Raw genomic sequence first — 25049 nt, 5'->3', positions numbered from 1 at the left:
AGACGTTCCGGCAACAGGAAACCTAGTGAGGCTCATCAACAGCCATGGTCATGTTCGGAGTCCCAGACTTCCAAAAAGATCGGGACCTCACTTTAAACCAGTATTATGTCCAGAAATGACCAGCATGGATCTCGTGCATTAGCCCCAAGTAATAATTAGGTCTGCCTATCAACTCATCAATACAACAAACAATGGTCCTGACTCAATACTTCACAATTCAGTAATGTGTCATCTCATTACGTTTGGAGCTGAATTTCATTTATCATAGCTCAAGAAACTAAATTTGAAGCAATACAACATCCTACTTTGGATTTAGCGGTATTTATTTATTTACAACAATTCGTATAAAAGTTCGGCGCAGGGTTGCTCCAGAGGGAACGTGCATAGAATAAGGGTGCTGAGAAGTGAGTGTGTGAAGAGAAATTTCTCAGAAAACAATAGAAGAATTAAGATGCATAACAAATTAGACGGTTTACAATTCACCGTACAGGGTGTCCTGGTCACGTATACATAGATAGAGTCACAATTTTCAATATAGAATCCAATTCATATTTTGGCACGTTGGGTAAGGGACGTGTACCAGGCTCATTCGTAAGGGGGTGTCGACGTTTCGACCCGTCTTAGGGTACTGCGGTAATTTGTTGCCTTGACCATGCGGGTCTTCTTCAGGACAATAGAGAAGGAGGGGCAACCTGACGGAGTCCTCAACTTGACTAGGGGGTCTAAAAAGGAGGGAGGGGAGGTGTCAGTTAGATAATCAGGATGTTGTATAGCTCATTAGATTAACACCTGACAGAGCGGGTGTATGCTTACCTAGCGTGAATCCAGGATAGGTTCAACCAGAATTCTATAGTGGCAATAATTCAAAAACCATGTGTGTGGTCCACAGACACTGGAACTGAAATTAAACAGAAGTGGACGGTGTCAGGGCCAAGTCGGCGATCTATTCGCTGGGATGCGCATGTGGGGGCATAAGATTATTTAAAATTCACAATACCTGCAACGCGGACTCAATCCGATCAGCAGTGTAACACAGGGAGCCAATTTGGGCATCACATATCCCGGACAAGGGCCGTTCTGTAACGCGGACTCAATCCGTTCGGCAGCTTGTTCCAGGGAAACCGGAATTCAATTACGGCAGTCGTTCTAAGGGGAAACCAAGGGGAATGAGTACCAGTAGGCCCGCGTCGTGGATTAGGAACTGAAGGTATCCTAGCGTTCTTACCTGCATCTAATGCAGAGTGTGTTCCCGTGGCGTCTCAACCGGAGGAACCGGGGGCGCATGCGCTCTAGTTATATGAAGCGCACCGGGTAACCGTGCACGTCGTGACGGTGCGTCGTTAAGAGAGTCAGAGTAGAAAGACTCACCGGGGCAAGGCCTCTGTAGTTCCAACGGGGCTAATAAGGTCTGTGTGTACCGGGGGTAGGATACAATTGGAACAGCGATTTAAAAACAATACTCCAAATTCAAATGATTAATCGGCACACAGTCTACCAATTATGGTCATGTATCAGTGAATCCGATATAACGAATATGCAGATCTTGAAGTAATAACATTTCTAAATTTACAATAAATGAATGTAACCTGACAGACAATAGAACAATAGTTCCAACATATATTAAATAAAACATACGTATTGTTTAACATAACATAGGCAATCAATGTAGGGGCCTAGATCTTGAATGCCACAACCTCTCAGTCTCTCTAGCAGCTTAGAGTGCGAAATCGTGTCGAATGCTGCGGAGATATCTAAGAGAACAAGGATGGCTGATCCTCCCGCATCCATGTCTAGCCTCAGTGAGTCTGTGACCGCAAGGATAGCCGTTTCCGTGCTGAAGCCCGGTCTAAAGCCTGATTGCGAAGGATCCAAGAGATCGTTCGTTTCAAGATAATGATTCAGTTGTTTGTTTATGGCTGCTTCTAGTGATTTTGCCAGTAGAGGGAGCAGTGATACGGGCCGATAGTTAGCGAACATGAGGGGGTCTGCCGTTGGCTTTTTCAAGATAGTGCGAACGAAGGCTTCCTTCCAGCTAGGAGGGATGGTGCCTGTTTCTATAGAGCTGTTAAATATAGCTCGGACTTCTGCGGCACAGCATGGTGCAATAAAGGCCATAACCCTCGGAGGGCACAGGTCACTGGGAGCCCCGGACTTAGCCGATGCGAGCAAGGAGAGTACATCTTTAGTGGTTAGCGGTTCGAATTGACTGAGCTGGCTTGAAGGCTGTAGATTAGGTTTGGTGTAGCTTGTGGGCTGGGTATTGGTATTTGTTCTCTATACTAAGTAAAGAACGCCCCTGTAGCAGTGAGTGACCAGGAGGCAACACGACTGGCACTAGGACAAGAATCCAGTGGTACAGTCATGATCCCTTTGAGGCTCCAGTGCAAAGGACTATTGACACACAAGACGTTCGGGCCAGCATCTCGAAAGCTGATGATAAACAAGAATATGACCTCACCCGAAAAACAACAACAATAAAAGATGCAGATAATCTCACACAACCAAACTACGCAACAGACATCAGCAATTTGACCTTACCTGTCGAGGTAATAAACATGGCAAATTCCCATACCCCGACCACCACCACCAGACACTCCAGGACAGGCTGTGACGACTAATATTGCTGTTACATTTATTCTTACCCCATTATATTTTATTATTGGTATATTATTATATTAAGTGAGTCAATGTATGTATTGTTCCACTAGAAGATCGAGAACGGAGGTGAAAGAATTAAATTAGATCCCTGCAAGGAAGGGTCGCTTCGAAAAGGAGGCTTTTCTTTTACATCGATAATCGTAATAACAAATGGTTTTGTTGTTATTATTTTACGGTTAACAAGTATAACCGTTTATTGCTGTTCCTACTTGTTAGTGTCATTGTAAATATTACTAGCTGTAGTATTGTTTTTATCTGCAATATGTTCGCTGGCATTTTATGTTTTCTTCCTTCGGTATTATTTCTAGTACTATTTTTTGAAATATTGGAGGTGTTATTATTAGTATAATATGCCTGTTGCAGGTAACCGAGGGCACGACGTTACCATTAGCTGCCTGCAGTTTCATCTGCCTTGAAGCAGGAAGTCGGCCACCTGTTTGCTTCCCGTGCCAGGGGCCACCTCTGCGTTGATTCACATAGTCAACTGGTTACAACATGATGCCACCACCTTGGCAAAGAGTATGTAATAGCACTCTCCGCACAAAATGACTCCACCCTCTACAATGATTGGGCTGATAATCAAACGCGCTCAGAAGTGACCGAACGGCTGTGACCTGCAGCGTTTACAAAATTCCCAAAATGACCAGCAACATTGAAACCTCTTTTTGAGGAAAGAGAGTGTCATTTGCATACATTTAGTGCTTTTAATAGTAGTTCATGGATATTCTGGTCTACTACGAGGAGTACGTTCGCAGCCCAGGGCAGCGCGAGACCCCCTCGGAGAGAATGTCTCGTTTACAGCTTGTACTAAGAATCCCCGTTTCTGGATCCGCCTCAGCGAACCTCTCTAGAGAGGAGATGCCACCTGTATGGATAAAAAGAACATTTGAAACGCGCCAATCCACCTGCAGTACGCACAAATCGGATAAGTACACATCACACATGTATTTAATACAATTGTTTAGCGGCGTATTCCTATTAAGTAAAGCTTCGCGGCGCTGTTCTAGCTTTCATCTCCACCATGCTGTCTTTCTATAATGTATTTTAGCAAGCCACCTTGAACGTTTTGGCCCCGATTCTTAGAAAAAATGTGTAAAAGTACTTTTGTAAATTTCCTCTCCCGCTCGAACGTGCCGCCTTTATTTGGAATCCATAACATTTTCCAAAAGTATGTCTGGGAGCTGAGTCAGTCGCAGGCTTCCAGCCAGACTCCCTGGAAAGTCATGTGACTTTTGAGTAGTATTGAACAATGTAATATAGCCTTATAGCCCGCTGTAGCGGGCTATACCGGCTGTTAAAGGCCCGCTGCAGCGTTAAAGGCCCGAGCCGAAGGCGAGGGACTTTAACAAAGCAGAGGGACTTTAAAAGCCGGTATAGCCCTGCTACGACGGGCTATAAGGCTATTAGAACATTCTGCCACTAGAGGGCAGAATGTTCTAACAAAACAAAGCCTTCAGGGAGCGCGAGGGGATTCAAATCCCCTCAGGCTCCCTGAAGTCTTTGTTCACAGCCAGAGCTGTGAACAAAGACACATTGGAATGTTGGTGCTCCGGGCTTATACCAGCCATTATAAGCCCGGAGCACTCCATTGTTTTCAATGGAGCTTCCAACATTCCAATGTTCTAATAGATTTTATTAATCACGATACAGTTATTTAGAGCTCTTACATGATAAAAACAATGGGTTAAAAAACAAAAAGGTAACATGAGTAGACAAAAACCATGTACATAGTCTAAGGGGACCTTTTGAAAACCTTTTTGGTCAAGTCTCTAATAACTGTGCTAAATGATTGAGAGTGCTGGCCTTGAAGGTACCGTAGGGTCAGTTGATGATAACTACTGTGCCAGCTGGTTGTTTGGTCAGGCAGTGGGCAGTGGCCACCATTGCCCTGTCACAGTGATTGTCCAATGATGGTGCGACGCCACACAATTAAAGCGCCAGTGCTTAAAAAGTGCAGCAGGGCTGACAGTTTAAATTTTAGAGTCCACGTGTACAGAGCATGTAAACATTAAAAGCCCCAGCCTACTGCATGCCAAGTTTATGGAAGCCCTTTGCAGCACAGACTGGTGTATCCCAACCTTGGTACAGGGTCTGTATGCAGCACAAGCCAAAGTGGTGCGAAAAAGGAAAGTTTCATTAATGATCTTCCCTCACTAGTCTGTAATAGAGGGCGTTTCTCGTTCACTAAAAGGATTTATTTGGCACTTGCTGAGAGCATCTCAGCCATGCACATTCAGAGGTATACCTTGTTTTGTTGCCTTACCCATTCTAGGTTGTTACTTTGGCACAGCGGAGGAACTGTACAAACAAAAGGTACTTAGTATCAACATCTAAGTGTATGTGATACATGTTTGTGGCCGGTGTGATACCAGTGGCGTAACAATAGCCACTGCGGCCCTGGCATTCTGGGATTTACACGACCTCCCCTGGGCACTTACAGCTTCTTCCAGAGGGTGAGTCTATATATCATCATTACCAACACCCACCCCGGGCCTGAGGATGATGTTGGAAAGTGCAGCACTTACCATCAGCATCCTCAGGCTCACAATGGAAGTGCATTGGGTCAAGGTCTCCGGTATATGTGTTCTTGACACAAAATTAGCTCAGGAGGCTGAGCATGTGTTGCAGACGTGTGTAATTACTCAGTTTCAACTTGATAATGTCACGTCAGTCTTTCACTCCTCTTGACTTTTACAGTGAGCACCTTGAGCTTGATAATTAAAACATCCCTCTCAGCATGTGTGCGCCCCTACTCAGTGTAACAGTGTCTGTTGTGTCGGCTAGTCTACGAGAACCAAAGCTTCAGTATGCCTGTGATTCAGTGTGCCTGCGTGTGTGATCACGTGCTTCGGTGCACCGGTGTGCCTCTGTGTATAAGTGTGTCTGTCTCACGGGGTGCGTGTGTTTCTCAGCATGTGGATGCATGTGTGCCAGTTTGTATGTCTGTATGCGGGGCTCAACAGGGGATAAAAGACATTGTCATTTACAACGCCAATACTTGATTAATGCTTCACGAAGAGAAAAAAAAAAATTACATTTTCAATGCCAATAGCTCAAAACAAGGTCATTGCGAGACCTATTGCATTGCAAATGCTTTTTTTGCTGATAATAGCTCCTGGTCTGACCACATGGCATGTTGTAGGAACAAGTTCTCCAAATCTATTAACTCACTTCCTAGCCTACCACAACCGAGGATGACTGGAGCTGTCTTAGTTTTTTTTTTTTTAACTCCAGTACATCCGCATGGCCACCTATGGCGCAGAGGGCTGGGACTTCTCAAGGGGCTGCAGCATCCAGTGTGAAGAAAATAGCTTTTACCGGAAGCTTTTAGGTGCCCCCATCTCCACGCCCCAATACGCTTGCCGTAGCAAATTGAACTTACTTGATATCAAAGGCTACATACAGTCACGTTCTGCTTTCTCGTGGCTAGCTATTTGGGGGAAAAAACGCGGCCACCCTCACACAAGAGATTATAGAAGATTGCCTTAAATGTGAAAAGGGAATGTACATTCCATGGCTAGCTGAGGTGCGCTCAAGTCTAGGCAGGATTAACTACGAACACATTTTTGTAAGCCCAAATGAGACAGATACTGTTAGCAAAAGAGAAGTTCGAACTGCAGTCTATACACATTACATCAAGGCATGGCTAGACAGGGAGTCCAAGAAACCATCTGAAGTTGCTTTTATGTCAATCGAGATTACATTTTACCAGTTGGCTAGCTACCTTACAAAACCTATAGGTCAGTGGGAGAGGGGACTCCTTTTCTGCTTAAGAAGATAGGCACTGTGAAATTTTTACTTTGCTTTCCCCTCGGTTTTCATGCCAATCTTGATCTTCTGCCTTGCCTGTGTGATGGCCAGAGCAGGCAAACTATATTACACTTTTCATTCTTTTGTAAGTTTTATAGAAACTATGCCAAATTACCCTTAATCTGGTCTCTGTTAAACAACCCTAAATACACTTGGAGTTCATTTCTAATGCACTGTTTGAATGCACAGGAAGCCCACGACATATGGTCAAGTTTGTTACCCATAGGTGTGGCTGAAAAACTGTTATCCAAACAAGCAAAGATCTTGTCAGCCGAACATGATATGCTAGGCTTGAAAAATCTTTCCAATGGCAGCTGGGCGTCAAAACTTTATGCTCCTGAAACCCTACCACACTATTTAACATCCGCCATGAAGCCGTCAGTGAAACACCATTTAATGAGGCTACATTTTGGTCTAATACTTCTGATGGCATATAAGTATGGACAGAAGTATAAGGAAGACACGCCCTCTCAGTGCCGTTTTTGCGGCAAAGGGGAAGAAACTTTAATTCATGGTATATGCATTTGTAAGATCCTGCGCCCCCTGCAAATTTTTGGCTCCGTCCAATTTGGCGCATCCTTAACTTACGGACATGCCAAGAGGCCGTAGAGGAGTGCATGAAGGGTGACTCTGCCCAGATGGACGCCCATTTTGTCAAATTCATGTCTACAATAAAATCTATTCTTCCTACAGAAGACCACTAGGAATTTTAGCCACGCCAGACACAAACTCTTCTTAATAGAGAAAGAAAACTGTTTTTAATATCTCTTTGATCTCTTTGGAAGAATTGCAATGATTTGAAGTAATTCTGCACTAAAATCTATCTTATCTTATCTATCTCCTATACAGCGACCGAAGGGCATGGGTTAGAGTCAAGGGCTCTGTGTCCAAAGGCTTTGCATTGCGGTGCGGAATAATGCAGAGATGCCCGCTGTCTCCTACGATCTTAGTGCTGGCATTTGAGTCCTTGGCACATGGGTCCGGGGAGACCATCTAGTGCGGGACATCAAGGAAACTGGAGAGTGGGAAAAGCGTATCTCGTTCTACGCTGATGATATACTCCTTTTCGTCACCCAACCCTGTGGCACGGTGGCTAGCCTGCTTCACAAGTTTTGGCTTTTCGGTAGCTGTTCTGGCTACCAGATTAACTGGGACACCCCACCTAGATTGGCAAGTGATACGCCTTTGCTTGTGCAAACATGGTTTAAGTACCTGGGTATCCAGGTGTCCAGGGACCCTAAGGATTTCTTAGAAGATAATCTCCTCCCACTGATTGAGCATTTTAGGGGGGATGTGACGCACTGGAGAGGCATCCTTTTGTCTCTCATGGGCAGGGCGGTCCTCTTTAAAATGATGGCCTTGCCCCAGTTTCTATACATTCTCCAGGGAGCACCTTGTAAGGTCCCACCCGAACACTTCAGAAAAATAGATGAGGAATTACGCGTGTTCCTTTGAAATGGGGGCGCTCCATAATAGCACTATACTAGTTACAGAGCAGTGTGTATGATGGAGTCTGGCAGTCCCAGACATCAGGAGATACTACTGGGCAGCGCAGTTGACCAAGGTCAATGCGTGGGATTATGCTGACAAAGAGGAGCCGTTTTATCGAGTGGACCGTCAGGCGATGGGCGAGAGGGGTTACCTAACGGCGCTATACTGCAAGAACGAAATACGTCAGATGCCACTGCACACCCAGACAGTGATTCAAATATGGCATGAGGTCCATCAGTATTTAAATTGTGCAGGCAAACTGACATAGAAAATCCCTCTCTGGGACAGTGATCTACTAAAAGATGTGGGAAACCTGGAATAATTCCACAAGTGGGGACTACTGGGGAAAGACTCATTGGGTGACATTTGGCAAAGCCGGGCCCTGATTGCGTTTGAGGAGTTGCCGACAGAGTACAATTTGGCAGAAACAGAAAGGTTTCGCCACTTACAACTGAGTCACGCACTCAAGAGACATCACAATGGGAGAACAATTAATGAAGTACACGCCACTGGAGGACAGGCTTCTGCTAGACCCTATGACGGCAAAGGCCATCTCTCTGACGTAAGAGAAGATCGTACACAACTCCCAGGATCCCCTGGGGCTGCTGAGGGAGGCTTTGGAGGCCAACTTGGGACTGATGGAGGACGGCGATTGAGATGAGGTGCTCCAGAGTCCAAGGAAAGTGGCCATTAGGTCTCATTCAAGACTAGTACAACTAAGAATACTGCACAGGTCCTATTTCTCTAGGTCGCTTATGTATACACTGGGATGCAGCGACTCCGACAAATGTGCTAGGGGCTGCATGACCGAAGGGATCAGTTTTCCACATACTGTTGGAGTGTCCATCTATCCTGGGGAATTGGTGAGAGATTGCAAGGGTTATGGTGGAGGTCACATGGTGGGGGTCCCACTAGAGGCGAGATGGCTTCTCCTGTGTATAAGGGATTAAGAGGCCTGGCCTAAATACCAGAAGAAGTGGCTCTCACTAAACCTGACAACCTGGAAACAACACTTGGATTGGTGTAGTCAGGCAGAGAGAGTTATATATCAAAGCAGAGGCTGTTCCAGGAAGTGGGAGAAGGGGGTGTACAGAGGGAAGTAGCAGGGTAGCCCATAGGCCAGGAATGATCCCCCTGTTTTTTGACACTCTGTCTCACGCTGACCTGGATGGGGTGTTCCTTTGATGAATACAGCCTATGGGTATCTTGGTACTCAAGATCTAACAATTGTTAAAGTGTCAAACCCTGTGTTCAATGTAATATTGATAAATCTGTGTACTGTAAAATGTTGAATACACAGAACGTTTAAAAGACTAAAATAGAACAGTCACATCACTCACTAGCTACTCTTCTTACAGCAGATGGACCGCCCTCCAGGTATAGCATGATTCCCCTTTCAAAACCCTTCATTAGGTTAACAACACACAAGGTCTCTTCAATTTAATCCAAGCTTTAATAAATAAGAAACATATTATACTAACACATACAGCCCGAACACTGACAACCCTGACTTTCGTAGACAGATATGGAACAAATGCATTTCATGATCAACTCAAACCGATACTGTGGGTTGGTGATTTCTATTTAGTTGTAAGCAAGTATCTGGACTGCTCAAACTTTGAGACCTGCATGCACCACTATGCTGTGGCAGCCCTAGCGGACATTATGAACACTAATGGGCTTATATTTCTATGGAAACATAGATTTCCACACAGCATGGGCATGACTCAACCACTGGCTGGCCCCACATAATGTATGTGGATGGACCAAAGTGGTTGAGCACCTTGCACACACCTTCTCTGATCACTCGTCTGTTAGATTGAAACACCCAAGCCTTAAACTCCCCTTATATTGCATATAAGTCACACTTAAGGTAAACCATGGGTAGCCGATAGGTCCGGGTGAATTGTATTTAAAGGGTTGGGCATGCACTTTTAAATTTTACATGTACTGGTAGTGAATAACACCTAAAAGTGTTTTTCACTACTGTGATCCCTACTTCTCTCATAGGATAACATTGGGTTGCCTTATTACATTAAAAAATGGTAAGTTTTGATTGGGACCAGGTAGCCAATTCATGTTTGTTATCTATGAAATTTGAATAAAAAAAACTCTTTAGCAGTAAAGTCAGATTTTTACATTATTGTTTTGAAAATGTCACTTTTAGAAAATTGCCATTTTCCTGCCCTTAGCCCTTTTGTGTCTGCCGCCTGTCTTGGGTCACATGACTGGATGTAACTGACAGACTTTGGGCCGGAATCACAGAACTAACTTAATACAAAATCCTAATCCTACTACCATTTTGGTATTCACAGAAGGCACTTACTCATTTTGGTATTCACAGAAGGAACTTACTCTTTTGGTATTCACAGAAGGCAATGAAAGTTAACCGTAAGTATTCAGATTCAAATAGGAATTGATTTATCCTTATTCAAAGGACTGGACCAATGAGATATTTAGGTTTACCTGCAAATTAAACTCGGCACATTGCACCTTCCCTGTACGTAAAGTTGATTGACTTTTACAAATAAATATCTGCTAAGATTATGTTACACATTATCGTGAACTCAGTGATACAAATCGCAACACAATTTAATTTGTTCTTTTCACATTTTTCCAAAACTGCAGTTGGAGAAACTCAATGCGGGGAATGAACACTTGTCCAACCTTGTGAGTATTTATTTGCATTTTAAAATAATATTTAGTCTGGGGTTAAAATTGAAGTTGGAACTGTGTCTTGGTCGCAATTGCCGTGTAGGTACTTTACTGGCATTGCCAACCTATCACTTCCATCTGTGTAATATGCTAACAGCTTCTGAAGTAAAGGTCTTCTCATCCAGAGTCTGGCCTCTGTAAAGGATTCTAGTGTAATCTATAATGTTCAATATTTTGAAGTGTGTCTGTTTCTCTTTTAAATCCTAATTATCACTCCTATCCCAACTCCTTCTCTCCTCTCATTGGACAGTACAGGAGCAGATGCATAACCCTTATGAAACAAGCCTTAAGAAAAGTGATCCTGTAAGCATGTTATAGTCTAGAGCTTTAGTGTGTTTTTTTCATTGTTTGAAATTAGTGTAGTGTATCTTTTCAGAGGGGGACTTTTTATTGGTTTTAGCCATACAACAATACTCAGTAACGTAGGATGGTGTTGAAACCACTTTAAACTTTCAAACAGAAAATAATGTTTTTTTTCAATAAGCTGTTTTTATATAGCAGCAATTCTCATTCTGGGACTTAGGCCATCAGTACTATGGCTGTCAGAGGTTCCATCTGCCCGATTACAATAGGACGGCCGTGCTGGCGGTTGTAAAATTCCTTTTTCTACAGTGGCTTGTGCTGCGACCCAGGAAAAGAGCCGCAGCACAAGCCGCTGTAGAAAAAAGCACTTTGTGCACATCAGTGCACCGTGTGCCAGGCACCCAATTGGATCCGCAATTAAGGAATAGCTTCCCATTCAATCCTGTGGACCTAGAGGCCCATAGGATTGAATAATTGCATGCGCAATTTGCAAGTACCAAATAGGTATTCGCAAATTGCGCATGCAATTTCAAGGGTGCCAAAAGGACACCCTGATGCACCCCTGAAATTGCCATGTGACCACATGTTGCGCACATATATGCCACAAGGGCATGTGTGTGTGTAACATGGAAATTTGAAAAATGCACTTTAGTGCATTTTTCAAAGTTTTCGTAAATTACTATCAACTTTTAAGTTGATGGTAATTTGCGATCCCTAATTGCGAAATCGCAATTCACAATTGCATCATGCAGTGCATTTAGGGAATTGCAATTTGCGAGTCCCTAAATGCATTTGCAATTTAAGTAATCACAAATTTTGCGATTAAATTGCAAATTTGCATTTGGGTTGATGCATCACAAATGTGAAAATACCGCTTGCAAACAGGCAGATTCTGCCAACCTGCCCCTTTGCTATCAGCAGAATGATGCATGTGCCCCTTAGTTTCTTTCGTAGGGGTGTGCAAACTGTTCATACTTTCTGTTTGCGTAGTAACACTAAATTATACAAACATTATATCTGGCTTTTGTGTGCTATTTTTCAGCACAAAGTGCATCTTTGTTTTGATTTCTTTTGTACCAAAATATAGCTCAAAATGCAGAAGTGCAGCGAACTGCATCTGCTTGCATTGTGTCTGTCCGCATTGTTCCTTTGCTCCCACGATAGGACTGTACAGCCAAATGACCCCCCAATTACACCATGTGGTGTAATGGGTTAATTTTGCGGAAAAAAATGTGTGATGCTAGAAATTAAGCAAATTGCACAGGTGTAATCGAAATCCCACTTGGGCCTAATTTCTACGAATATAGAATATACTCTTACATTTCACAGCATAAGAAGGGCTATTGATACATATCTAGGACTGACTGAAAGTGGCTGTTGGACTTTGCCCTTTGTGGCAGGTTCACCCCTGAACTTTTTGCCTTAAGCTCTGACATAGTGGTAGTGATTTTAGGCCTCTGAGCACTTTAGCACTGTGGCCTAGTGTAAAGTGCGTGCGCACTCTGAGTGCATGTGGTGAGATTGGCCTGCCCTCCCATAGGAATGCATGGGGGATATGTGTATCCATGGTAATTTCTGGTATGAGAGGAGTGCAGGGGTGAGTTTTGTATGTATGAACTTGTGAGAATAAATGCTGCACAATGGTGTGCGCAGATTTATGGTGACTGGTGGAGAAATACCACTTTTAGAAGTTTGCATTTCTGTGTGCCGTGTGTCTGCCTGCCTGATGTGAATTGCATGTCTGGCTTGTGATTGACAGGAGCTGAGAGGTGTGGGTGACTCCAGGAGACAGGGTGAGTCAGCCCAGAGATGAATAAAGAGATCTGCATGCAGATGGGAGGGAGGAGCTTCACCTGAGACCTGAATAGGGCTGTGCCTTCCCTCCACAATGCTGGCTCCAGCCCCTGTGGTGTGTCTGATCACTGAGCCCCCACCTGAGAAAGGGGAGAGGAGCTGAGCAAAAAAAAGTGCTCCAAATCACCCCTAAACCAGTCCTGACTGTTATCCCCAAACCCTGTGCTGTGACACAAAGGGAAGAGTGATATAAATATAGAGGCTGTGACCCCATGAAAATGTCCAGTGTGCTGTATTTGTGCTGTTCCCGCTGGGGTGTGCTGCTGCTGGGGCCCAGGGGGAGGCTGCCAGGAGGGCTTGCCTCCCTGGGCCCTGCATTGCCCCTTTATCTTTGAAAAGGACTCTTCTGGAGCTCTACGTGCCTCATGAGCGCTGTGCTGGATTCTCATTTTGACCGGAAAAGGAGCGAGCCGGCTTTGCAGCGCCGGGCTGCCTCGAGGAAGAGAGAGGGAGTCCCTAGCGTGGGGACTTCCCCATGATCCGTGGTTGCGGGTGCCCACCCTGCTTATTATTTTATTTGGGTGGTGGGTGCCCAACCCACATGGCCGCTTTTGCTGTTGAATAATGCCTACCCCGCGTTTTCGGCATTTGCGGGTGCCCACTCCGCCTCTGAGCCGTGAAAACGGTCACCGCCGCGGCCAGGAGGAAGCCAGGCAACATGGTGCCTGGCGGCGGGCGGGACTTCCGGTTTTTCGAGGGAAGTCCCGCGCCCGCCGCTGGTTTGGGGAGGGGCGGCCGAGTGATGTGAGCGCTGCAGCCCGGGGCTCCCGTGGGCAGATGGCAGCCCCGGCAAGGAAAGGAGGACGGGAGCCTACCCCTCCTCCACACGCACCGCGGTACAGTCCCAGGTCCCAGGAGGGAGCCCAGGTGAAGAGAAAAGGCGGCAGAGACCGCCAATGGCAGCGCAGGACTCCGAAGGAGGGAAGGGAGGCCCCACGCCGCGACCAGAAAACAAGCAAAGTGCTCCCGGTCCTCAGCGGAGAGAGGAGAGCCCTGCCTTCGCCTGTCCCGGTGAGTGCTACGAGTCTGAGCGGCCCCGCCTGGCAGCGGGCCGCTCCAACGTTTGGGGGGCATGTTCCTTTGGTGAAAGAGCGCCCCAGTGGGCCCCAGAGTTGTAGGGGCAAAGCGAGGTGCATTGTTGGTGCCTGGGCGGTCCCGCAAGAGAGCGGGCCACCCTAACAATGGTGGCATGGTTTGAGAGCCACGGGGGGTCCAGAGGGCACATACGTGCCGGGGCCCCCCTTTTGGAGTGATGTCACAGCTGCACCGCAGTAGCGGGCAGTTGCCACGTGGGCACAGTTGTTCGTAGGGCCCTGAGGGGCCCATGCCCATTTGGCCACCTTGTGTGAGAGAGTCCCTGAGAAGGACAGAAGAGGCACAGTGGTGCCAGGCCTTATCTGATTCACAACTGCCCAGCAAGTAGTGGGCAGCTGCAACGTTTAGGCCATTCATTCTTTGGGGGTATTATTGTGAACTGAGATAGGAGTGAGATGCACTCCTGTGCCCTAGCGCAATGGTGCACTTTGAGACTCTGCTGCATTGGCAGCTGCCCTGACATTGTGGACATAGGGCACTTTGAGCCCCCTTGTAGAAGGCCACTTGGCCAGGGGGACTGTGAGGGTAATAGGGCTCCAGGCCCTAATGTGGTTTATGTGGTGCTTGGAAATGTGATTCATGTACTATGATTTATGCATCCTGTTTTATGCATATGCGTTTATGTGTGAGGTTATTGTCTAATGCGTTTAGACTTATGAGGTTATTGCATAATATGTTTATGCCAGTGAGATTATCTCCTAATGTGAGTTATGCTTAGGAGGTTAGGGTCTAATGCGTTTAGACTTATGAGAGGGTTGCATAATGTGTTTATGCTGGTGATGTTGGTGCAGAATGTATATCACGCCTAAATGTGATACTGTGCATAATGTGATTTTATGTTACAGGTTGATGCTAAGTACAGTGATTACCAGTGGTTACTGGTTGTACGTTTATAGTATGTTTTAATGTTACTAAGTTCGATTTGTAATCGTTCTGACAGTGGTCCAGTGGGCCCTGTCAGGTGTAAATAATCTCTTGTAAATATGACCTAGTGCCAGGTGGCGCCATGTATATTATGTGAGTACTATTCTAATGTGTTATGAGAATACAAAGGCTATTTTTTTATATAACCTTGTGTGGAGTTCCTTTTGTCGTGTGCCTGGGATGTTGTTGCTGTGTGCGTGCGCAAATGCCTTACACATTGCCACCGGGATAAGACTGCTCGTGCCAAGCTACCAAGGGGGTGAGCAGGGGTTATCTTTGGTGTGTAACTCCCTTGCCCTGACTAGAGTGTTGGGCTCTGCCTGGCTTTGGCGCAAGCCTTAGCCAACCAGAGATCCCATTTCTAACAGTGGCCCACATGGCAATTAGAAGTTGAAAGTTCATAATTAAAAACCTAAGTATGAAGCACAGGCAATTCAGAAATATGATGATGAATAGTGGCAAATGTCATATAGAAAATAACACATTTTACCAACAAATAAACATAAGTGAGATACACAAGCTTTCTCATTCTCAACAGTCTGTTTCTAGGTTAGGTAATGCTGGCAGTGGGAAGTTGGATTAAGATGGGCAGGGATTCCGCAGTCCACATTTTTTTACCTGTATCGACGTTGAATCATTTCTATTAGTCCATACAAAGGTGAAGCTAAAAGTATATTGTGAGAGCTCTGTTGATATTTGTGCTTGGAATACAGTGCAATACAATAAGTCGGATTTAAGTGCATTGTGAAAGTTCAGCAAATTTCCTAATTCCAGTAGAATAGTGTATAATGGAAATCAGGACAGAGATGTATGTGAAGGTTCTACTGATGACTGGGTACGGGGACACCTTTACATGGGGTAGGGTGAGACCAAATTGAATCTTCGGCTGTCTTTGAGATGAGATGCTAAACACACTTTTTCAGTGGTTAACTTAAAAACAGCTGTTTACCCAATTATTCACTTTGGATTGTGGACAAACCATACAATGAAGAGCATTGCTTGCGCACCACAGTTTAAGGGCCATATGTACGACCCTTTTTTGAGGCCGCAAACAGGAGATTCTCCAGTTTGCGACCGCAAAAAAGAGTAAGGGCATGTACATATACAATTTTGTGAGTCACTGACTCGCAAAATAACATTTACATCTCCCGCTATTAGGAAGGAGCATCTGAAAGAAATTGATATCCAAGAGATTTAAGAAATGTATTGTGGATAAAAGCAGCACAGCAACAGGAACCTTCAGATGCTCAGGGAAGCCCAGTACAACTGGCCCAGTGCAAGCTGAAGTTCTACAAGTACATTCTAAATGGAACTAGAATGTAAGAGAAAACACAACAAGCATAGTAAAAGATACATGTAAGAATACAACATAACTCCCTTATATAAAAATAATTTTAAAAAAACAAACAGACAAATGAGCAACTAATATTGAACAGGAGCATACAAAAAAAACTATCTAACACACCCTAACAATTTCGTGGGTAAAGACCTTGGGCGAGAGGAGTCTTTAACTCTCAGAGCAACAGAATCATTGTGTAACATTGTGGTATCACAACTAGTGTGAGGTAACTCCTGAGATCTGACGGGAGCAGGTAAATTTGAATGCAAGAGATTATAATTGACCTGACTGGAATTATGGATGGGCCTAGTATTCACAGGACACTTCTGACATTCCAAATCTTACCATCCTGAGTTATAAGTGAATTTCTAAAAACTTTGGTGATTTTAATGGATTTAGAGAACTTGCTCGCACACTTGCTTAGGAAACGAGGTTTTTTAATTCTCACATATTCACCTCCTCTAAAATTATGCTCCTTTGTATTCCATATATTGTCATACCATTCTCTATATTTTTTTTGTTTTTCTTTAACAATAATGCTAGTATCTATACTGTTGCAATCATTCCTGATGTTATTGTCACACTTCTCTTTGAGCCACCATGGACAAATATGAGAAACAGGCTCTCTTCCCTTCAACAGACGAAATGGGCTGACTTCAGTAACAGAATGTGGAGTAATTCTTTACATCCACAATTTTCCCTTAACGCATTCTTCCAATCCTGTGTCTGCTTAAGAATATCAGATATGTAATTCTTTAGTACAAGGTTGAAGCGTTCAACCGTGTGGTGCATACAATGATGTAGTGACATGTTTGATATTGTGACATTTAAGATACCCTTCCATACCTTTTGAAGTCAACTGAACCCCATTATCAGTGACAATGACTGATGGACAACCTTCTCTAGCGAAAATCTCTTTAAAGAATTCAACAACTCTAGTCGTGGTAGCCATCGGAACAAATTTGACCTCTGGCCATTTTGAGTGGTAATCTACTAGAACTAACGCATAATGGAAGATTTAAGAAAGGACCAGATATATCAAATGCCAATTTCTTCCAGGGTTCCTCCGGCCATTCAGTACTCTTAAGAGGAGGAACACAGACTTTAAACATTTTTTCATTAGAAATGCAAACATCACACTCCCTAACAACACGATCTGCCATGCGGTCCATTCCTGGCCACCAAAAATAAGATCTAATTAAGCGTTTCATAGCCGACATTCCTGGATGTGACTTATGGGCTAACTTAAGAATTATCGCACGCACTCCAAACGGTGGAACACACTTTCCATTTTTAGAAACAAAATCACCCTCTAATTCTAATTGTTCTGCAACATTAAACATGGGAACAAGTTCTTCGCTAATATCCTTTCTCCTAGGCCAGCCTTCCAGAATGTATTCCTTCATTAACTTCTACAGAGAATCATTCACTTCACTAGATTTCCATGACTCCTCAGATATATCTGAAAACGCACCTACTACAACATCCTGAATAGTAGTAACAATTTCTAATTCATCATCTTTTATATCTGAATCTGAGTGACAAGGATGACGTGACATAAAGTCTGCTGTAACATTTTTCTGGGACAAACTCAGCCTTAAAACAATATTCTTGCAACCTGGATGTCAACCTAGCAATTCTAGCTGTGGAGTTCAACCCTCAACCTGGAGAAAGTATGTTAACTAAGGGTTTGTGGTCTGTTCTCAAAGTAAAGTTCGCACCCCAAATATAATTCCTCTAATGTTCAATTGCCCATACACATGCGAGTAACTCTTTTTCTATAACGGCATAACGCCTTTCAGTCTCATTTAGGGTTCTAGAGGCAAAGCATACATTCCACTCTTCATTTCCACATTTTTGTGAGAGTACGCCACCAATTCCATATAAGCTTGCATCAACAGTGTTCACACAATGTTTGTTCATGCAAAAAGGTCTTAGAATTGGAGCATTTAAAATATCCTGCTTAATAACATTGCAAGCATGTTCTTGTTCTTCTGACCATTCAAACACTTTTTTTTTTCTCAACAATCTCCTCAAGGGCTTCATTTTACTAGCAAAATTTGGCACAAATTTAGAATAATACTCGCACATTCCTGCAAAAGCTAGTAACTGTTCCTTGGTCTTTGGAGAAGGAGCATTTAAAATTCCATCAACATTAGATTTTTTAGGAATCACTCCATCCCAGGTTAAAGTATGACCAAAATATTCCATCGACTTTTTAAACATTTTACATTTGTGAGCTTTAAGAGTCAATCCATTTCTTTTTAATCTATCACACACTAGTGACAGATGTTTTAGATGTTCTTCATCATTTGAAGAAAAGATCAAAATATCATCTTGAAAGCATTTTACGAAGCCATCAATGTCTTTGAAGATGTTAAACATTATTCTCTGAAACAACGATGCCGCAGAGGCCAAACCAAAGGGCATTCGGTTATATTGATATAAGCCCTGTGGAGTGATGAAAGCTGTTAACATTTTAGAATCATCTGTTAGAGGAACTTGATGATATGCTGACCTCAAATCAAAAGTGGAAAACACCTTTGCACCTTCCAATAGTGACACCACCTCGTTTATATTTGGTAACGGGTGACAATCCACAACAATTTCAGAATTCAATGCTCTTAAGTCCACACACAACCTTAATTTTTTATCCGGTTTGCGGACTAAAACAATGGGTGAAACCCATTCAGATGAATTGATAGGTTCAATAATGCCCTCTGATGCTAATTCTGTTAACATCTCTTTTAACTCATCTCTTACATTTAACGGTACCGGTCTAATTTTTTGTCTAACCGGTGTAGCATTACTTTTGAGTTTAATTTGATGAGAATAAAGTTTCCCTAGAGAGTCTGTGAAAACTTCCTTATATGAATCCTTAATGAACTTTTCCATATCCTCAGGTCCTGTAAATGAGATGTACATATTATTAAATGATTCATCCAATACCTCGGGTTCTTTAAGTCTTAGATTCAACATTATTCCAAGCTTCCATTGGTCCCTCCAACCTAATACATTTATCCCTTTGACTGAAACATACAGGTGTATATCTGCCTTTCTGGTCTTGAACACTATTGATGTTTTGAAATAACCCATCAAGTCAATTCGTGAACCATCATAACTTACTGGATTTATATCTGGTGAATAAATCTTATCCAAGTCAAAAACACCCATAAGTTTTTCCTCAAAATATTGTTTAGATATTATTGTCCAGAATCTGCCATGAGATCTAAATTCACATTACATATCTGAACCACACACATAGGTGTTTTTTTAGTTGCCAAAATCTCATTATCCTTAATGATAGAAATGTAATCTAGGAGAGACACAACAAAACCTGAAGTTTGTGATATATCACCATTTACTGTATCATTAAGTTCCTGTGTGGGTCCTTGAGAAGTACATGAAATTCTGGAACGATATTGTGCAGGATATTTCCTCTGATCCCTACACATGTTTGCAAAATGTCCAATCCTTCCGCAGTTCTTACATTCTCTTTTAATGGCTGGACATCCAGAAAATGAAGCCATATGATTTCTGTTCCCACACCTGTAGCAAAGTAAATTTGTCCCCATTCTATCAAACCTTTTAGGGGTATTAAGATTAGAATTTTGAACTGACGTTGAATTCAAATTATGAGTTTCATTTTTAAGATCAAGTTGGCTTTTGACCACAGCAATTTCTTCAGGTTTATCAGATTTGTTACAATTATCCTTTACTACATGCATCCACTTTTCCGTCTGCTCAAACGCTTTTGCTGTGGAAATGGCTTCTGATAATTTTGGATCACCCATAGTTGTTTTTGTGTTTCCTTATATCTTACATGAACTGTAATTTGGTAACATCACAGATGAAATGATAAGAGACCAAAGTTACAATGTAAGATTAAAGTGCGCAAACTTTTTAAAAAGCCATCAAATGACACCTTCTTCTTGTACCCTAGTATAGAATTTGAACCTATTCAAGGCTATATTACTTCTCAGTTTCAATCTCTTTTCTATCCTAAGTAATGCTTCATTGTATACATTAGTTGCTTCTCCATTTTATGTAATACTTATCTGTGGTAAGGCTCTAAACACCATTTGTCCTTCTGAACCTAAACAGTGTAACAAAATACTTTTTTTTTCTTTCCGCTCCCATTCTTTCACCATCAATCGCTTTCATGTAATTAATAAATTCCTCCTTCCATCTAGCCCATGGAAGTGGTGGGTCACCTTTTGTTTGCAAAAACTTTGCTGGCGGATCAAATTGCATAGTGTTAACTTTCAATCACTTTAACTTCCTTTGTAATAGTCTTTGTCCATTAAGTTGTCTGTGAAGCCCCCTTCTTTTTTTTTTTTTATAAATGAAGAACAATGAAGATATTCTTTGTGTGATTGCCGGAAAATAAATATAGCTGAAGCAACAATTAGACCCAAAATATCCACCAAAAGTTTTTTTTTCAGAGAAATCTCTTAATTAAAATATTTACGATTTATAAGTTAGAGAAGATACTTTTTTTTAAACAAAAGTTTGTTGAATCTGCCTTCATATTTTATAAATTAAAGTTGTGACTCTCTTTTCCATAATATCTATTCCTCACAGTTTCTTAAGTGTACTGACCTCTTGACTGGTAACTGCTAGTAGCAAGCAACGATGCAGCACACAAAACAGAAACGGTCTGAATTCTTGCACGCTGTGTGTGATTTCCTTTTTCCGATCGTGTGGTTGCTAAGAGAGTAACCAACAACAATAAAATGGCCGCCACGTCGTTTGCGTCATACATGCACGTTCCCAGAGACCATTTCGGCTCCCAGAATGCAATGCGCATGTATGACGTTCAGGAAGGCTGACGAGGAAAATTCTTCAGGAAAAATGATGGCTTTACGATCCAAATCAGCTTGCGAAGACGATGGGGAAAGTTTAAAGGATGCAGAAAGCGTCGTTGGTGTATTCAAAACCCGCAGGTAGTTAACGATCTCCACCTGTGCTGAATGTCCAATATTCTCCTTTTTTTTTTTTATAGTGCTGGTAATTCTTTTCTTCTTCTTTTCCGTGGTAATGCGCTTGTCCAAAATAACCGGATCTCACTGGAAATGGCCTTCTTATTCCGTTGAGAAAAGTGTTCCTCACGCGCGTCGCCAATGAAAGAAATTGATAGCTAAGAGATTTAAGAAATTTATTGTGGATTAAAGCAGCACAGCAACAGGAACCTTCAGATGCTCAGGGAGGCCCAGTACAACTGGCCCAGTGCAAGCTGAAGTTCTACAAGTACATTCTAAATGGAACTAGAATGTAAGAGAAAACACAACAAGCATAGTAAAAGATACATGTAAGAACACAACAGCATCCCTTCCTAAAAGCGAGTCACCATGCCATGTACAATTGTTTTGCAACCGCATTTGTGGTCGCAAAATGCTTACAGTTTACCACCAACTGCAAGTAGGTAGTAAACCACTCACAAACAGGAAGGGGTCCAGAGGGGACCCCTTTCCATTTGTGAGTATGTGAGAAAATATTTTTATAAGCAGGCAGTGGTCCCAGGGACTGATGCCTGCCCTTAAAGAAATGAAACTGAAAAGTTTCATTTTTCTTTTTAAATGCAGCATGTTTTCCTTTAAGGAAAACGGGCTCTATTAAAACAAAAAAGACTGCTTTATATGAAAGCAGTCCCAGACATGGGGGTCAACTGACCCCAGCAGGCCACCATCCCTGGGAGTGCTAGCCATTCCCAATGGGGTTGCAAATTGCGACAGCCTCATGAATATTCATGAGGCATGCAATTTGCGACCGCATTGGGAATCGCAAACATTGTCTGGAACATTGTTATACATCCTAATTTGCAAGTCGCAAATTGCGAGTCGCAAATGCAACGCAATTTGAGAATCGCAAATTGGTGGGTCGTACATCTGGCCCTTAGAGTTTTACACTCTTGCAGGGCGTACATAGTGGATTCATTTGAACCGGCATTTCTCAGAGGTAGGGGCCGGATGTTCGCCCCATTTATGCATGTGCATGCTAAAATACCAATAGGCCATGTCCAAACCCTTGTTATTATTTGCGACTCTCTATTAGGAAGGGGCGTTCCAAGTGCATCCCTTCCTAATAGCGCCGTGCTACCCTATGTAAGAATGTTTTGCAATCGCAATTGCGGTCGCAAAACATTTGAAATTTACGGTGCTATACCGCAAGAACGAAATACGTCAGATGCCACTGCACACCCAGACAGTGATTCAAATATGGCATGAAGTCCTTCAGTATTTGAATTGTGCAGGCAAACTGACAGAGAAAATCCCTCTCTGGGACAGTGATCTACTAAAAGATGTGGGAAACCTGGAATAATTTCTGTAATGACAAAATTTAGATCTCCCCTGGACCAAGGAATGTACCGTCACTTTCCCAGGGAGAGAATATCAGTTCCAAATTTATGGAATATAACATATACACAGCACTTCCTAAGGTGGGCAAACTTTCAACACTCCCCGCAAGGCAAGAAAACAATAATTTGCGCATCACTTGTCAGGAGTAAGTAGCACAACTTCCTATAACACAAAAACCTGCTAGAAGGGAATTCACCCATCCTTCTACAACATAATACTTGGTCAAGAAGAGTCCACACCTCCTGCTACAAGGATAAGACAAATTGGTATATCTGTGATGTATTTATTTGTAAATAGCACCACACAGTAAGCCAAATGCACCTAACATAGCAGACTCTAACATATCAATAGTATGATTGAAACAAAATCAAGGCAAATATATATGTAGAAATATATATGTATGGATATAAGAATCAGAAAATAAGAAGGAAAGGAAAGAATTCAGAAAAGAATCAAGAGCCAGTTAGTAGCAGAGACACCTCACCTAATGCTCCATCATTTCACCCCTCTTTGTTCAAGGGGAGTCCATTGCTTGAACCGGGCGAAAGCTCAGAGGTGACACCACTTTTTCCATGACAGCACGTCTGCTCCATGGATGAACTTCCACCAGGCCAGTGTAGACTCCCCTTTTTAATACACATTCAAAACACAGCGAAGCTTCTAGCAAGCCCGCCCCCTCGTTCTCATGAGAGCCCGTACCAGCTTGCTCTAAGGTCACAGCAACGGTTGATCAGGCCTTTGCTATGGCTACGAGTCAAACCATGTACATTCCTCTGATAAGAACCAGTTCTCTCTAGTCAGTAAAAACAGGAGGAAAGCAAAACATGCCCTCTTCTTCGTGCAGGCACAGAAAATGGCTTCAGCATGAAAATGGAGTTAGTTAAGCCATGCACACAAAGGCCCAAAGCAAGATGGAATCAAAAAGCAAGGAGCACCTATAATTCTCATCCACACAACTTACAAGCACCACTGTGCACACAGAAAAGTTTGAAGCAAGGTAAAGTCAGAAGGCAGAATGACATTAGACCACGTCAAAGCCAATAGGTCAAAGTCATAATTCACGTAACCCAAATAACATTATACACTTAATCCCTCAGTATACAACATTGAGCACATGTGTGCACCACCACCCACAAGACTGCACCTCAACATCCCATACCTTCTATTCTTGGAAAGACTATTCCACTAAAGGCAGAAGAAAAGCAGGCATATGCAAACCCATCCTACATTAAGGCTAAAGTAACATAACACACTTAAGTCAGTACAAAATGGTGGTGGTTGAGGGTCATCATAGGGTGTCAGACCACAAAAGTGGCTCATTCACCACATTGCACCCCATGACCATCGATCATCACCATTCACATATTTCAAAAACTAAATTCTTTACTAAAGGCACAACTATAAATGAAGCACTGCATCTCTTAACTGCAAAAATTGAATCATTGCAACGCAAATAGCAACTGTATATCATAACTGAAAAACAAAACTATCATTAAAGCACTGCATATCTCAATTGAAAGCAAAATCATGTAAAACCACATTTCTAAATTGAAAGGCACAACTACTAAAAAGCACATGTTGAAACAGCAACTCATGTGTTGAAGTGGCTACACAAAAATACATAATTCAAAACAAATGAAGGGAGGGCCCCACTCACACGGGAGAAGGGAGTCCCACTCACACGCGGAGAACTGGGCGAATCTGAAAAAGAAACAAGCATCACTCGTCTTGCCAAAAACATTTTTCAAAAGCACACTTTTTCTGTCTTGCATTTCTGAAAGTATAATATTTACATGTCTGTCTACATAGCTCTCCTCTAGCTTTGGGGAATTGTCTAAGAATTCTACCAACGCTTCAGCCTCTGAATTCTTGGTAAAATCTCTCTTTTTCTTTGCACAGCAAGAAGGGCTGGGGCAGTCTCCTTTTCTCACTTCTCTCACTGCACCCCTCACAGGTGCTGCCCCCCTTCACAAAAAATCTCTGCGGACACCAACTGGCCCCTCGCCAAACATAACAAGCAGAGACTTCTCTGCTGTCTCTAGCTCGCACCTTATCTCTTCCAAGGTCGAAGTGCTCTGCACTCCTGCCAAAATTTTGTCTGCTTCTATCTGCTCTGCGACTCTCCTCATGGGGGGGAGGAGAACCTGCGCCTTTGCAAGCCTCCCAGATGTCTATCTCCAAGAAGCTGTCTCTGTCTGCCGGGGAGAGGAGCTGGGATGACCCCTCCTGTAGCAATTCCTCCTCAGACTTCACTGAAAGCCTGAACTCTTCTCAGCGTTGCTGGATGATCTCATTGCAAGCCTCCAAAACATCAATCTCAAAGACGCTTTCAAATGACCCACTCCCAGAACAGCTCTTTACATGTCTGAGAGGAAAAACAGCTTTGACCTCTCCTGACCTCCAGCAAGACTTCACATTCTTTAATCTGAAAATGCTCCCCCATTCTGTCTAACTAATTCAAGCAAATCCTTAACTGTCATTAGTCTATCACCCCAGGAAAA

General features: G+C 43.0%; 1 protein-coding gene across 1 annotated transcript in view; it reads left to right on the top strand.

Moving 5' to 3' along the window:
• LOC146805184 (uncharacterized) overlaps nucleotides 1-25049 on the top strand; it is a 1401767-nt gene that overhangs the window by 154704 nt on the left and 1222014 nt on the right. Inside the window, exon 2 of the mRNA XM_085622379.1 lies at nucleotides 10588-10629. Coding sequence (XP_085478505.1) covers nucleotides 10588-10629 — 42 coding nt within the window. The remainder of the gene's footprint in view (nucleotides 1-10587; nucleotides 10630-25049) is intronic.

Source organism: Triturus cristatus, chromosome 8 (genome assembly GCF_964204655.1).
Source record: "Triturus cristatus chromosome 8, aTriCri1.1, whole genome shotgun sequence".
Lineage (NCBI taxonomy): Eukaryota > Metazoa > Chordata > Amphibia > Caudata > Salamandridae > Triturus > Triturus cristatus.
This window is presented reverse-complemented; position numbering and strand designations above follow the sequence as displayed.